The 17,226-nt window shown below is 36.1% G+C and overlaps 1 protein-coding gene across 7 annotated transcripts in view; it reads right to left on the bottom strand.

The window, feature by feature from the left end:
* SLC12A7 (solute carrier family 12 member 7) overlaps window positions 1–17,226 on the bottom strand; it is a 67,604-nt gene that overhangs the window by 30,494 nt on the left and 19,884 nt on the right. For 4 of the 7 annotated variants that reach the window (XR_014882234.1, XR_014882233.1, XM_085220043.1 and 1 more), the window contains exons 4-12: window positions 16,660–16,806; window positions 15,844–15,898; window positions 11,290–11,420; window positions 9,866–10,107; window positions 6,783–6,994; window positions 5,552–5,638; window positions 3,073–3,240; window positions 1,682–1,780; window positions 890–947 (exon numbers count right to left, since the gene is read on the bottom strand). Coding sequence is in view for 5 of the 7 variants with exons in the window: in XM_085220043.1 (XP_085076169.1) it covers window positions 890–947; window positions 1,682–1,780; window positions 3,073–3,240; window positions 5,552–5,638; window positions 6,783–6,994; window positions 9,866–10,107; window positions 11,290–11,420; window positions 15,844–15,898; window positions 16,660–16,806 (1,199 nt within the window). In the remaining 2 variants the exon portion in view is untranslated. The remainder of the gene's footprint in view (window positions 1–889; window positions 948–1,681; window positions 1,781–3,072; window positions 3,241–5,551; window positions 5,639–6,782; window positions 6,995–9,865; window positions 10,108–11,289; window positions 11,421–15,843; window positions 15,899–16,659; window positions 16,807–17,226) is intronic. The other 3 variants (XM_085220044.1, XM_085220041.1, XM_085220042.1) reach the window with 2 other exon arrangements.

Here is a 17,226-nt window from a genome sequence, read left to right as displayed (position 1 = left end):
GCAGCCTTTCAGTACTTAAAAGGGAATTATAAACAGGAGGGGAATCAACTTTTTACTCAGGTAGTTAGTGATAGGACAAGGGGGAAATGGTTTTAAGCTCAAGGAGGGAGAATTAAGATTGGATGTCAGGGGGAAGTTCTTCACAGAGAGAGAGGTGAGGTGCTGGAACAGCTGCCCAGAGAGGCTGTGGATGCCCCGTCCCTAGAGGTATTCAAGGCAAGATTAGATGGGGTGCCAGGCAGCCTGGTCTAGTATTAAATGGGGAAGTTGGTGGCCCTGCATGTGGCAGGGAGGATGGAACTTAATGAACCTTGGGGTCCCTTCAACCCAAGCCCTTTTATGACTCTATGACAGATTACCTGCACTCAGCTTGCAAAATCTGTCTTAATATGAGTCCTAATTTACAAGTGATCATTTTAAAAACCAAGAGGTGTCATGCATCCACTAGATGGTATACTGTATTCTTTCCGATGAACTCTGCTTGTCACACAGGTCTCAAAAAAAGTATTTTTGTCTTTATTCCTCAGGAGCATATTACCTCTCCTGACCTAATAAAAACACACTTACCTCCATCTCAGCCAATTCTACAAATACCAACTATGCTTTTGTCTCTCAAGAGTGTTTAATTAGGAACAGTTCCACCTCACAAACATTTATCTCGGATGTTTCCTCTATCTCTTGCAGTGATAGTCAGTCAGTCCAACAGCCTTTTCAGTTTTTGCAACCATCTCAGCTTAAGAGATAGACTTTTTCTCCAGTATTACTTAAACAAAAGAAAAATATTCCACATGGATGATTCCCAGAAGAGCCATTAATGAAATGAAATCTGATTAACATAACTTATGATCATACATGCTCACTACAAAGTTACGAGTTGAATGCAACTTACTTATCTCTTAATACCACACCTTCTATACAGGCACCAAACAACACTATGCAAGAAAGATCTATTATTGAGACTGAAGGAAGAGAACACTGTAAATAAATAATTATATAGAGGAAAATGTCCATGATAACTAACTTCAGTTTTTTGTTTTTGTTTTTATTATTATTCTCCCATACTACAAATTTTCAGTTTATGTTCTTTAATTACATGTCCTGCATTTGATCCACAATTGTTTTATAAAGTATTGGAAGCAAACAGCTCATGCATCATGAAACAGAACATGTAATTTCTCATCCAAAGATATTTGTGTCTTCTAGTTACTGAATAAATAACAATTTCTACTGCTGTTACCTAGCTTTAAGACTTTTAGTGGCTGTTCTGAGTATGATGACAAAGCAATCTGCCAACTGGAATATGCTATAAATCTCTATTGGTTAACTATAAATAAATTGTAATTTGGAGTTTGCTGTATGTTGGAGTTTGCAACCTTAGTAGAAAACTGGAAATTTTAACCATCTATGTGCATATGTTTTATAGTTTTATAGACATATATACACACACACACACACACGTATATACATATATATATACACACACATACACACACATATTATATATGTGTATATATGTGTGTGTGCGCATATAAATATGTAATATATATAAATATAAAAGATTTATTTTCAGGTTGGATTTCATTAATTTTATACTCAGGCTACTCAATGACTTTAAAAAAAAAAAATCAATACTATGCCTACAGAATTTGGAATAGAAAAAAAGTCACAGCACAAAGGATACAAATAAAAGAAGTAGTTGAAATAGCTAAAATTGTTCCAGTAGGAATAGATTTCTGAGCATCCTTAAGATCACCAGATCTGTTTGAACCTGCCATAATACCTAAAGAAAAAGAAATTTTTATGTCATAAAAATCAGTGAATTCTAACTTCACTTAAATAACTAATAGAACAGGAACATTTAACTTTTATTATATCATAACCAAAAAGCAAGCTACAGAAATGTATTATATTACTGCATACATCCTTATTTTGTATATTCATTTGATTCATAAATTTGTGTTACCACTTATCACTGAGGGAACTAATTCCAGAAGGCTCAGTAAAATCTTGATCATTTTTAGAACAGGAAAGTATACAAGAAAAGCAAAACGTAGGAGATGAATGTTATAAACATGAGTTTATGAATTTTTACCAGCATGACCAGACGTACAAATTCTTACTAAGCAGACCATACACAGCAAGATATGCAAGCAAATCTACTAAATAATGAAAAGTGAAACAAAAAGAAAGGAGCAATAAGCAGCACAAAAGGAATGGTCATCAGATCACAGGCACACCTTCATGTTTCTCTAACCTAATTAGAGAACAAAAAATTTTTACTGATACAATGTTAAAAAGTAGAATAAAAACATTCTTCCCTAGAATTGCCTTATCACCACTAGAGACCAAAAACAGTAGCTAAGGTCAACGCATTCCAATGCAAAAAATATTGTTGAACTCCACACAATGAAATCCTAACTACAAGCTAGGATATGATGAGGTGGTGATAAAGAGAGAAAGAGGGAAGTACAGAAGTGAGAACAGTGGAGAATATGGAGACACCTCCATTTGGAGTTCTATTAGTAAATAGTGTTGCAGATTTGCATCAAAATTCTGTTTTGTTCCTTGATATTAAATTGCTTAATCTGGGACTTTTCAATAAAAAGTTTTCTAGTTATTTCAGAAAAATGAAATCTGAGGGAAACTAACCTACCTTTTAGTCATGCTCAGAAAAAGTCTACTGTTAGAGCTGAGGAGAAAACAAAAAAACCCCCCACAACCTAGAAGTTTAAACAAGGTACAGTGTACGTAATATAAAGTTTTCTTGCATGCCTTTGAAGATTAAAACATTATAAAGACAAAAACTTTTAATTCATCTGCAACTTACTGTAGATAGGCATCGAGGTTTCTTTTTTCTGTGAGAGGTAGAAAACAGCCTGTCAACTGATCCATTGTTTAAGTTCTATAAACTCCTAAAATAAACAGTAGCCAGCTAAGCCTCTCTAGCACAGAAAATCTATTACTTAAAACTTGGAGAGATAAGGAATTCCATGTGTCATCAATAGTCACACCAAATTTTTTTCTTCAGCTATAAACACACATTCTCATTCAAGAAAAATAGTTTTAATCTACCTGTTACAGATGGGAAATAAATCCCTACAAGCACTGTGAAGTAGGTCATGATGTCTGTGAAAACATAAGGGCGTCCACCAATTTTTATGTCTTCTGATCCAGAAATTGATGGTTGATTTTTTCTCTCAACTATTGATCCTTTTTCTGAATAGGTGCTCCACAGATTATCTGCAAGGGGGGGGAAAAATAGCCATTGTAGCCTCTGATTCACAATATTAGAGAAAGTGCAATACCCTTGTAAGCGGGATGACTTTTCATCTACAAAAAGCATGACATTTCACAAAGCTTCCTTATGAAATTTAAATACAGCAGCAATAACATCAGTATCAGTCATAACTGGTGGACATTCCATAGGATGCCAGTAGAGATGTAGCGTATATGGAATACTCTGTAAAAAAATTTCTTCTGTTGAAGACTGAGTTACGGAATTAAATTCTAACATACTTCTAGAACATCCACTTAGATCATACATACGTATGGATGTATTACCAGCTATCGTGGTCTAAAAAGCATAAAAAGTATAGCAGTAAAGGAAAAAAAAAATTTTTTTAATCTCCAGATTAAGGAAATCTGGACAATAGCTCAAGATCTGGCTGTTCACAATGAAGTGACCACTAGTCAAATTCCAGAAGAGGACCAATAAACAAAGGAAATTTAAACAAACAAAAACAACACACACACAAAATACAGGTAGTGGTCCACATTCCCCCACCTACAAACTAAAGATGTTTGCATAGCAAAGGTCAATAAACTAGTAGCTTCCAAGAGTTTACATTTGTGAAAATGTTAATTATGCCCCTCAAAAAGATGGTAAGGCCACTTACACGCAGATCTCATCTTAAAATAAGTCTTTTGTATGCTAAGAGACAATGTTTATCCAAGAAACCAGTGTTCATCCAAGAATACCAAAGGACTTGTGCTGCTAAAAATTAATTTACCTGAAACAGCATTGCTACCCCGAGGGTTAAAGTATGGCAAGCATAGGGTCAACTTGAAAGAAGCATCTGCAAATGAACAACTGGCAGCAACAACAGGAAGGAATAAAAATAAGACACACATAGGTATTACTTCTGAATTCAAATGTAATAAGTTTTTATCTTGAGTTTTGAAGAACCATGAAAGTCTAGCACAGCTTTTGTTAAAGATTGTACCTCAGAATTACTTAAATTGCTTGGAAGAAATATAAGTAGATTTCTAAATTTAGCCATTCTAAACTTCACATATGTTTCTGACAGATTCCTTGGGCAAGACAACTTAAGATAGCCACGAAAACAACAGGTAAAATTAAGTGTATATTCAGTTTTACAGGTCACAGAATCATAGAACTGCTCAGGTTGGAAAAGATCTTAATGTCCAACCACAACATAACCATACTACCCTAACTCTAACAACCCTCCCCTAAATCATGTCCCTGAGCACCACATCCAAATGGTTTTTAAACACATCCAGGGACGGTGACTCAACCACCTCCCTGGGGAGCCTATTACAGCGCTTAACAACCCTTTCTGTAAAGAAGTTTGTCCTGATATCAAACCTAAACCTCTTGAGGCCATTTCCCCTCATCCTGTCAGCTGTCACCAGTGAGAAGAGACGAGCCCCACTCTCGCTGTAAGCAGCTTTCAGATATTGGAAGAGAGCAATAATGTCTCCCCTCAGCCTCCTTTTCCCCAGACTAAACAGCCTCAGTTCCTTCAGTCTCTCTTCATAGGACATATTCTCCAAGCCCTTCACCAGCCTTGTTGCCTTTCTTTGGAGCTGCTCCAGCACCTCAATGTCCTTTCTGTACTGAGGTGCCCAAAACTGAACTCAGTATTCAAGGTGAGGCCTCACCAGTGCTGCGTCCAAGGGTAGGATGACTTCCCTGGTCCTGCTCACCACACCATTCCTGATCCAAGCCAGGATGCCATTGGCCTTCTTGGCCACCTGGGCACACTGCTGGCTTATATTCAGCCCACTGTCCATCAGTACACCAAGGTCCCTTTCCATCAGGCAGTTTTCCAGCCACTCCACCCCAAGCCTGTAGAGTTGCCTGGGGTTGTTGTGACCAAAATGCAGGACCCAACACTTGGCCCTATTGAAACTCATACAGTTTGCCTTGGCCCATCAATCCATTCTGTCCAGATCCCTCCGTAGTGCCTTTCTCCTCTCTGGCAGATCAATACTCCCTCCCAAATTGGTGCTCTGCAAACTTATTGAAGGGTGCACTCAATTCCCTCATCAAGATCATTAATAAAGATGTTAAATAGAAGCAGTCCCAGTACTGAGCCTTGAGGGACACCACTTGTGACCAGCCACCAACTGGATTCAACTCTATTGACTACAACTCTTTGGGCCTGGCCATCCAGCCAGTGTTTCACCCAGCAGAGTATTTGCCCATCCAAACCATGCCCATCCAAACGTGGGGAGACAGCTTCTCCACAAAGATGTAGTGGGGGACAGTATCAAAGGTTTAGAAAAACCAAAAGTTCAGGAAACCTACCAGTAAACTTCCCCATGAAAAGGTACCACGATGTAACCTGTGCTTTCCAATGCAAAGGTGGTGAATGCAAAAGCCAACTGCAAAGAACTACACAAAAATTTTCTGCTCAGTCACCGAGCCTAGTAAAGAAACTGATGAAATTTATCTATAGGTAAGTGTCAAACAATGAACACTGGAAAGTTTTTCCCTTACACTGAGCTTTCAGCAGACTCATAATGGTTGTTAGAGATCCTGGCTTTACGTGACATCAGGAAAATGAAATGCACTTTTATACAGTAGTACTGTACTAAAAAAAAAAAAAACACACAGCTGCTCGAAGCTTAGAATACAAGACTTTTCTGAGCATACAGAGGAAATGCAAAGTAGTATGAAAAGAGATACGTAACATTTAAGAAAAAAAGATATATGTACTAAGTTACAAAATGCATACAGTAAATAAAATCTCAAGTCACAGTTCTTACAGTAAGCATTTCAGTCAAAAGCAGGATTTAATCTTTGATTCTGAGGAAGCTGAGTGATTTTATATAAAAATTCAGACACAGAGCAACCTACATTTCAGCTGGAACTCTGTATGTATTTGTATACTTTATGTTTAATCTTTTAAATTGAGTTACTATGGCAGTAATAATATTACTTAGTGTCCCTATCTCTCTTTACAGAGAGTTGCATATTTCTATAATCAAATTCTATTTTAAGGGAACGTGGAGGACAGGAATCAGAATGTCCTTCTCATCCTCATAATTTGTTCCGATACAATACTATCTGTTTCATGTTCAAAATGAAATTTATGAACCTGTGCAACTAGTTTAAACCTAAAGCAGCCACAATTATATAAAAACACAAGATATTCTACACACTTTCTACAAAGTCTTCTGTCCAAATGCTAGACTGATAGCGAGAAAAACTTTTTTTTCCCCGAACTGGCATGCTGTACATCGTTGGACAAACAACAGGACTTCACTTTTCAACATGCCATCTGTAAATTGGAAAGAAGTTCTCATGTGATAGAAAAATAGCTTTTGAAAGAGTGCCTGTAAAACCTTAACGATCCCCATATGAAAGCAATTCAAATTAAGCTTCCAAAACCAGATGGAAATGTTAAAGAAGGAAGCAGACTCCAAGAAGCAATTTTTCAATAGAAGTAGATTATTACTAAGGAGAAGTGACAGGCTAGAATACTACATACAGCTTCAGGCCAAATCAGCACAGATCACTGTGCTTTCTGACTTACCAATTAGAACTCCACTCAATATTCCTGGAATCCCTTGAATTTCTGTTACATTATTGAGACTGAAGTAGTCATCACACATAGCAGTGGGCAAAGAACTATTGCAGAAGAGCAGCCACAAGTTTGTGGTCTTTGTTTTGTTATTCCTTTCAGTAAATTTGGCACAGACATCAAAGCTGCGTTTTGACAAGGTACGGTTTCCAAGAAGACAGATGCTACAAACAAAACAAACAGTGTTTCTTCAGCATAGTACTGTGCATTTAAGCATTTTTAAATCCATTAGACTTCTTCAGAAATCCAGTATTTATAGTGCTTATGTTATGGGCTATACAACATCTATTAAAGCAGAAGAAAGTCTCTCCTTATAAAACCATCATCAGTAACATTTAAAATACCACTCAAACATTTCCACTTTAAGAGAGCTTCTATGCTTTCTAATTATTCTTTGGAAAATACAATAAATTCAAGCAGCTTGACCACTAAGTAGTAGGACTCACCTCCATTAAAAAAAAAAAAAAAAGTGAAACGAAGTCATTTGAATATATAATGCAGTGACAAGCTTGACCAAAAAAAAAAAAAAAAAATACACAAAAATTAAGCAAGAGTCATGCACTTTTCAAGGAAGTAAGTATTTTAGATTAAAAGCTAAGGAAGTAAGCCAGGAAAAGAATAAGGTTTAAAAACACTGAACTCTTAGCTCAAAGTATTGTATAGTTCTTTGCAAAAAGCAATTACAACACTCAGAAAACTTGGAATGTTTTGTAAAAAGCAAATGGTTGTTAACAAAGAACATTAAACACCTACTACCTACTTTTGTTAACTTATGCAAAAGACATTCAGGAGATATCTCCCCCAGGCTTGTTTAATAAAGTGGTTCATTGCATCTATAAAGATGAAACGAGGAATGATCAAATAAAGCATCAGAGTTAGGCAGGTAAGTTACAGCACATAAGTAGTAAACATCTGGTGCTTCTGAAGGTGTTTAGGAATCTGATAACAAACAGCATAAACATAGCATTTGCTATCAGGCCAAGTATACTAAGTCACGCAGTATGTTTACTTAGTGCAACATCCTGTTTCTGACAGCAGTGAAGGGTACAAGAAGGGAAATTTACAGGACACCAGAACATCTCTAGGTACAGCTACAAATCCATGGAGATCAAGCAGATTTAACAGAAAGTCTGCTGTTAAAGAGAATGATCTTCCTTGTTTATTATTTTTTCTATTGGATTTGGTTAACTATTCAATCTATTGAAACTTCTTTCAGTTTGATTTGGCTATAAGATCATGATGTGAGCTAATAAAGTACAGTATTTCACCATCTACAAAATGCCTAAACCTAACAGAGATGGGATGAGGTGATAGACGTAGCTAAGCGAATAGGGAAGCTGGTGTTTTTATAGTGTCCAAATGTTAGACTAGAAGCTAGAAAACTATTTTTACAAACCCACACCAACTTGCTGTATGATCGTGAGTTTGGTGACTGTACAATCAACGAATATACAGATGATATAGTTGTACAATCAACGAATATACAGATGATATAGTTGTACAATCAACGAATATACAGATGATATAGTTGTACAATTGTACAATCAATGAATATACAGATGATATAGCATATCCAGGAGCTCGGCTGATGTAATTATTATACTAGAGTAGGAAAAAAGGACACTCACCCTATCCTGGGCTCACATAATAGACTCCAGTGGAGCGGATCTCCAGAAGAGACCCTTCCCCACTGGCAGTCAGCTCTTAAATGGCTCTAGGAGAGGTGCAGCCAGGCTCCTCCCCTTCCTGCAGCACAGGTGAATTGCCTTCACCTGTGCTCCCATGGCTGACTCATTGCTCGCCTCAGGTCAGAGGTTCAGGCCATGATTCAGCAGCTCCATACAGTGACCTACCCATAGCTTTATTATAAAGTGAAACCACACTTGATTTTCTTATTTTAAGGCAGATACACCAAAATATGAACAGTTCTACTTATGGAAAGATAAGCTTTGTTTAATATTTTTTCCTAATAGTAATGTATCACAGAAGCAGTTTCCAGAAACTTGGTAATAAGTCTTACCAATGCTACATACCCAGAGAATCCCTCTTTTATCTATACAGACAACTGAAAGATTTAAATATTTCCCTAATGAAAGTTTCAGTTTCTAAGAAATTCAAGTTTTCTTCAGAGAAGAAGTGTCAAATTTGAACGCATTTTTATTTGTCAACAGAAAAGTTTCTGTTTATCTTTTACAATACAGTCCAAAAATACTGCTTAACAGCATAATTTTTGAAACAACCATTAACACTTCAGATTACTATGGAATTCTGCAACAATCATATAGCAAAGGATCAGTTGGACATAATAAGTGACAATTCACTACAGCAACTCTCTCATCTCTTCCACCACTGTTTTAAGCAGTACTGTTGTTTGCTCTCCAAGCAGAAAGAGATGCAAAAAAACAAAACTAGCATATTGATAACTGGACAACCGAACAAATTTTCAGTGAGCTGAAGAAAGGTACAAGATAAAGATGTTGAGAAACAATATGCCATGTGTGACAACAAAACTAGATTTTAGTAACAAAAAGGTAGAAAAGTTTGCATGTAAAGCAAGTGAATTTAACAATGTAAAGCTTCTATTTTGAATAGGGTGAAATAGAAGTTTCAAAAAGTTCATGACAAATTTTTAAAGTACGCTACCTACCGTTCATAGTTAAAACATTTCCTTGAAGATTTTACTTTATTGTGTATACTTGATTTCTTAATTCATTAGATAAAGCAGCTATATTTACTGTCAGCAAGATCACTTTTGCATTTAGGTATGAAAAGAACAGTGGCTAAAAACATTAAGTAACATTAAGTACGAAAGAACATTTTCCAAAGTTATGTCTTACAAAGAAAGATTCAAATGGGTAGTTCATGATAACAGAAGATCACATAAGTGCCTCATAAAGATCTGAAACCTTCCACTGAGATCAGCGTGAGCATACCTTTAAGTTTAGCTTAAAACTTGAGTTGGTTGTAGTATTCTTTCCCCCTACTTTTTTTTTTTTTTTTAAATAATCTATACTATTTAATGATATGTCACTTACGGAAAGTCGGGTGGGTCAATAGCAGTCTTAATAACTCCGGCATATATGGCAATGATGGATAGAATCACACAGGCAAGGAAGACTAGTGCAAGTTTGTTGACATACTTGACTCCCACAAAAACTACTATGGCCATCAGAATGATAATACATGTTCCATAAACTCTCATGTTATTCAGCATGGCCTCTGTTTCTTCACCAACCTCTTCTGCTTTAAATATGGCAGCACTTGGAGAAATGTAAGTCTGCAGAAGAAACAGCAAATTACCTTTCATGTAATAACAATCATTTTATGAAGAACTAAATTTACTTGAACTTTGAAATCTAAACTACTACAGTTAGCAGTTTTCTTACTTCACAAAGAAGTTCAACCAGATGGCACGGTTATTTAATGAAGAAAGAGCAAAAACAAATATCCTCACATGCGTCTGGCATAATGAAACAACAAAAAGTTATTTTCAAGATTTTTCATAGTACAAAGGCATTGTAAGAAACTCAGGTTTAAAGTACAATGAGGCTTTAATTATGTGCCACTCCCATTTTTCAACTATATCTTTTAGATAAATTACTTTGAAAAACATGTATAGAAAGTGATATTATCAGAAAATTGTAAAGCTGAATGAGCACCCTATATAAGTGGAAAAGGTGCAAGGGTGAAGATGAAATAAGAGGACAAAACAGAGTGGATATACTGAGAAAGAGGCACAGCTTTTGGTCCAGCTTTTTCTCTGTTTTTGCCTCTCATAAATTTGTCTCTGCCAGACAAGAAAAAACAATAAGAAATAGAGGAAGACAGGGAACATAACAAGTATGTTTCCATGTGACAGATACAGATTTCAAAGAGGATGCCACATTGTAGTGTCTGATACCTACAAAAAAAAAAAAAAAAAAAACAAGCTATTGGTCATTCTTCTCTTCCTACACCAAAAATTCCGAAACTAAATCTTACTATTATGAGTAGTTTTCCTTGAACTATATATAACTACAGTAGCATAAGCATAATCTGAAGGATTCTTTTTTTATCCAGAGCATTCTTCATAGAAGAGGTGGCAAACGGATATATCCCATTTGGTAAAATTACTAAACATCACCTACTGAATTGTTTTGTTCCTAATTTAAGTGGGGAAAAAAACTGTTAAACTGTTTAAATACTGATCATAATTTTATTATCATAAATTTATTATCATCGCAGGAACCGCTGGGCTAGAGTCAGCTCCATAAATCAAAGTTTGCTGAACTTCTTCAAATATTCATAAGAAGAACAGGAATATTAACATACTACAAATGTGGTACCAAAGCACTCAAAAATCAGACTAGAATACATTTTAGGTGTCATTATAATTTATCTATAATTATTATATTTAGACAGTGCTCAGTGATCTCTCAAAATAGACTGAAAATAGACTTACGACAAAAAAAGTACTTACCAATAAGATTTCAATGGTACCAAGAATGTACATTGCTCCTGCAAAGGTTGTACCCAGGTAAAAACAAAGTCCCACTGCTCCACCAAACTCTGGTCCTAAAGATCTTGAAATCATATAATAGGAGCCTCCAGCTGTGAATTTAACCACAACTTTTCAGATTAATAAAAGCAGTAGAGATCAAAACTTTTTGTCATTCAATCAGCCCAGGTACTTGAGAAAATCTCCGCATGCATCTCCATTAAAATGTTCTTACCAAACCCATATTTGATGTTCACACCAACTGTGCTGTTAGAATGTACACTTTGAGGTGCACGTCATCACATGCATTTTCACAAAAGCAGTGTTTTCAAAACATCAGCTATCCAAGCATTTTAAGCATTAGGTTCATCTATCAGAATTAAAGCAAACACAATTAAAAAATGAAAAGTAAAGAGAAACTAGCCAGTTTTGTTGGTTATTTGCCTAAGATCATGCTAAAGAAATGAAAATAAAATTAAGACAAACAGTGTAATCACTTAAAGTCAGTAAGCTTTTTTTTTTTTTTTTTAGACAGCTAAAACTGGCAAATGAAGATGTTCATAGTTTTTTTTCTTATATTACACAAATAATTCTTCATATATCAAACAGTTGGTCTGAAGTCCTGCTACGTTTTTCTGTTTTCATTAATCCCTGCCAATACTCAGTCAGTTCTGGCACCGGCTTGGCCCTCAGCAAAGTAGTTGATTGTGGCATTATACACTGTTAAAAAACCAGTGCAAAGAAGAAAATATGACAGGTGATAGCTGTAGCTGACTCTTTTCTGAGAGGTACAAAGCTACCAATTTGCTGCCCTGACCCACTCTCATGAGAGGTGTGTCTCTTACCATGGGCCTATATAAGTACTAGAGATGTTACCAAGAAATTACAAGCCTTGTACAGCTTGCAGAACCACTATCCAATGCTGTTATTTTATGCAGCACCAACAACACTCAAGAACATCCGAAGTGTATCATGAAGGACTATAGAACCCTTGGAACAGTGTTAAGAGGCCCTGGAGTATAAATGATCTTTTCAATCCTACCAATCAAAAGAAAAGGCTTTGAGAAGACCAGTACAATCTGGCAGATCAATTCATAGTTGCCAGACAAGTGATTTGGCCAAGGATATGGCTTTTTAGACCATGGTACTCTTTGAGAAGCCTGGTCTAGTAGGGACCAACGGTGTCAATCTGTTGGAGAGCTAGTACGTAAGTGATAAAAAGGAAGACTAGAGGAAATGTGAGTTCTCTCCTGAAGAAACTGAGAGACATGGTTACCCGGGACATAGAGAAGATAGTACTCAGTGTCTTTTTTGATTCAGTCTTCACAGAAGGCAAAGGCAGACACTGAGAGAATGAAGAACTGCCCACTGTAGGAGATTAGGTACAAGACCACTTAAGGAACCTTAACATGCTCAAGTCTTAGGGACCTGATGAGATGGATATGAAGGTCCTCATGGAACGGCGGACAAATTTCCTGTGCCACTATTCATTACATTTGAAGTCATGGCAGTCTGTTAAAGCTCTCAGAGACTTGAAAAGGTAAAACATAACCTCCATTTTAAAAAAGAGAAAAAAAGAAAGACCTGGAGAACTACAAGCCAATCATTTTCACCTCTGTGCCTGGCAAGATCATGAAGCAGATCCTATGGTAAGGCATGTGGAATACACAAAGGTGTATTGCTGGTGACAGCAAACATGACTTCATTAAGAGAAAATAATACCTGGCAAATTTGATTGCTTTCCACAATGGGGTGACAGCATTGGCGGATAAGGGGAGAGCTAGTGACATCATCTACCTGGACTTGTGCAAACCATTTGACACTGTCTCACATAACATCCATGTTTTGAAAATGGAAACACATGGATTTGATGGATTTCACTCAGTGAATAAAGAACTGGCTGAACAGCCACACTCAAATGGCCAAACTCAGAGAATTTCAGTGAATAGTTCTGTGACTTGGTGGAGACCAGTGATGCCTGGTGTTTCTCAGGGGTCAGTAGTAGGACTGTTACCATTTAACATCTTTGTTGGTGACACAGTGGGATCGAGTGCACTTTCAGCAAGTTTGCCAAACTCAAAACTGTGTTGCAGTCAACATGTTGAAGGGAAGGGATGTCATCCAGAGGGATTTTGACAGGCTTAGAAGTGAGGCCTTGTGAATCTCATGATGTTCAACAAGGCCAAATATTGAAAGCAGCTCTGCAGGGGACTTGGGGGTACGACAGATGAAAAGCCAAACATGAGCTGGCAATGCGTGATTCCAGCTTAGAAACCGTATCTTCAGCTGCGACCAAAGAAGCATGACCCACATGCTGAGGTAGGAAATTCTGCACCTTACACTCCATCCCTATAAGACTCCCACAGTGCTGCCTTCAGCTCTGGGATCCCCAGCAAGAGAAAGATGAACCTGTTGGAGTGGGTCCAGAGGAGGGCAATGAAGATGACCAGAGAGCAGGAGCACCTATTCTTTGAACAAAGTAAGTTGTGGTTTCAGAACCTGAAAAACATAAGGCTCCAGGGAGATGTTCTAGCAGCTAAAAATACATATATTTTGAGATGCAAGATCACTTTGTCAAACAAAAACAAAAAAGCACAATGGCAATATCCATAGTTCTTCATGGCAGATAGAATTTTAGGATAAGAAATTTATTAATTAAAAAAGCAGATTCTTTTTTGTTAACATTGCCTTAAAAACATGAATTGAAGAGTTCCTTATGTCATAAAATCTAATATTTTTTATTCTAAAACATTTACCAGTGAAGCAAGATTACTGGAACTCTATACAACCACAGGAGAATATTACTGGAAGACTGTAAATTGATTTAGCTTACTGATTAGTACTTAATAAAACCAGAAAGGACAGTATGACAACTGTCTAATCAGACATACAGAAAAAACCTTCAGGCCTTCCTTAAACAAAGCTGGTTGTTTTTTCCAGAGCTAGAGATTTTACAAAGGGAAGGAAATAAAAAGAAGGATGAATATCGATGAAGTTTACCAAAAACCTTTCTCTACTCTCCTTCGAAAAGTGAATAACAAATATTAGTTTTCAGCTTACAGATGCAATGAACAGCTTAAACAGATTCACTACTAATAATACTTGCTTTTTAACTTAAAAAGCAACAAAATCACTGAAAGTAATGAGGAAAAGCAGTAAGTTCTATAGTCATAATGCCAAAGTAATGGATAAAAAGTTTATTCCTGCCAAGCTTCCTTTCAATCGCAGGTACTTTGTCCCTTCCATATGTTCCAGGAGTACTAGTACAATAAACTTAAAAAAATAAGAGGGAAAAAGAGATGAACATTTTATTTATCTGAACAGTGACTAGGATAACTATACTTAATTATAAAATAAAAACAATTGAAAAAAATTCTTACTGCATTTATATTTCACATACTGTACTACATCTGTGAAACAATCATAGAATGGTTTGGGTTGGAAGGGACCTTTAAAACCATCTAGCTCCAGCCCCCTGCTATAGGCAGGGACACTTCCCTCTAAACCAGGTTACACAAAGCCCCATTCAGCCTGGTCTTGAATGCTTCCAAAATGCTTCCAAGGAGATGGTATCCACAACCTCGCTGGGCAACCTGCTCCAGTGTCTCACCACCTTCACAGTAAAGAATTTCTTCCTTATATCTAGTCTAAATCTACCCTCTTCGAGTTCAAAGCCATTTCCCCTTGTAATGTCACTACATACCCTTATAAAAATCCCTCCCCAGCTTTCCTGTAGGCCTCCTTCAAGTACTGGAATTCAAGAGTTTGCACAAATTGTGATGTTTAATTTTGCCCAACAACTTATGCATCCATTCTGGAACCTTAGTAAGCTAGAAAAGCTCTAAAACTGAGTATTAGTTCATTTTAACATATATATATATGTTTACAATATTTTAAATTTATTGTAAGCATCTGTACAGCGTCTATAACATCAGAATACTGATATTTTCAATTAACTTGTTGAAAACCAAGGATTAGAAGAGCTTCAAAAGCAAACTGATTTTGTGTTGAAAACATCTGTTTCATAATTGAAGAGGAACAATTTAACAGGCAAACTTGTTCCTGAAAAAGATAAATGAGATGAGCATAACCTAAAATGCTTATATAGGAGGAGATTATTACCAGTATGCTGGCTATTATTCTTGCAGAAAACCAAACTGTTTCAGATGTTAGTAAATAAATAAAAAGTAATCTAGGGGCAATTTCAGGAGGAAAAAAGCACTTTATTTGTAAATTTAAGGCATAGCAAATTTCTTTATAAAATAAATCTCTATTAGCTCAAATTGTGATATCTTATCTTTCATTCAACAGAATCAAATAATTGATGATAACAAAAACGTGCTACAGCTCCTGGAAGGTCTAGGTAGAAGGCAGCATCTCACCTTAAAAAGTCAATTACAAGATACCTGAAACAATACTCCAAGTACTACTTCTAATAGTTCATATGATATCTCAATACTACAGCAACTTATCTTAGATTTTATCATTTATCATTTGACCATTTTTTATCTAAGATTAAAAAAAAATATTGATTACCTGGAACCACACCATTTGTTGCAATTGCACTCATTGAAATTGCAGTTAGCATAGTCTGCGGAAAGATGAAACAAAAAATATTTAAAGTATTTTGAAAGATGGAACAAGACAGTGATCAAAAGCATTTAAGAATTTACTAATAAAACTTCATAGCAACTAAAACTGATCATCTTTGGTTAGATATTTCCATGTAAATTGAGTACGGAACCTTCTACAGGATGACTGAGTAAGTTTAGATGCTTCACACAGCCTTGAAATAGAATTTGATGAGTACAGACCATTGAGAGTGTACTTTAAGATATTCTTTATTCCAATTTAATGGTATTGACAAACCAGAAAAGTATCACTGCTATGACAAACTCATCTACTGTTGGTTTCACATCTCCCAAAATGAATTTACAGACACAATGCCAGTACTTTATGTTCTGGTTTGTTCAAAAGTTATAAAAAAATAATAATAATAATAATAATAACGGAAGATTTCAGGTGTCAGTGTGATACAATGTGTATCATGAAATATTTGCTATAAGCTCATTGAGTAGAATCCATTAAATACTTCAAGTTTACTATCACTGGCTCACAGAAAACCCAATATAGGCTGAAAGGACACATTTAAATGTTATAGAAGACATTGTCATCTAAACCCATCCTGTATCTCCCAATTGTACTGAAATTTTATAGAAAAATTATTATTATTTTATAGAGAAATTTATCTTAAGGAAAAATCTTGTAATGTTTATTTATACAAGAGAAAGCAGCTGTATTCTGGTAACAGAATAGTAAACCAATCAATAATAAAGAAAAAGATTATCTTACACAAGCACAACACATGAAAACAATGATGAAAGACTCAAGAACTCCAGCTGTTCCTACAATCCATGTCAAACGTAGGAAAAGAATAACTCCCAAGATGTTTTGCAAGCAAGGCAGATACACACCAATAAATGTGCCCATTCGTGGGACCTGGAAACAAAGACACACAGAACCATTCAGGCCTCACCATTAACCTTCTGCACTTCATGAATGTCAGGCCTTTTCTGTTGAAATACTCAACTTAGAAGCAATAAATACGCATACTAGGTCTCCAAGTACAGAAGTTAGTCTTAAATCATAACTCAGACTGTGAAAAATGCAGCCAATTTAAATAGATTTCCAAGTATATAAAAGGACACAATGCCATACAGACTTATATCTTTATGTTTTAGCATACTGGATAATGTTAGTAACACTGATGTTGTATACAAGCTCAGTTATTACAGAATCACTGAACAATTAAGTTCAAAGAGACCTGTGCAGGTGGCCTGGTCCAAACTCTCTGCTCAAGCTGGGACACGTAGAGCAAATTGCCCAGGAACACGTTCATACAGCTTCTAAAGGTCTCTA

This window comes from Meleagris gallopavo, chromosome 3 (genome assembly GCF_905368555.1).
Source record: "Meleagris gallopavo chromosome 3, MGAL_WU_HG_1.1, whole genome shotgun sequence".
Classification (NCBI taxonomy): domain Eukaryota; kingdom Metazoa; phylum Chordata; class Aves; order Galliformes; family Phasianidae; genus Meleagris; species Meleagris gallopavo.
The sequence above is the reverse complement of the archived record's forward strand: the minus strand, read 5'-3'. Positions and strand labels throughout refer to the sequence as shown.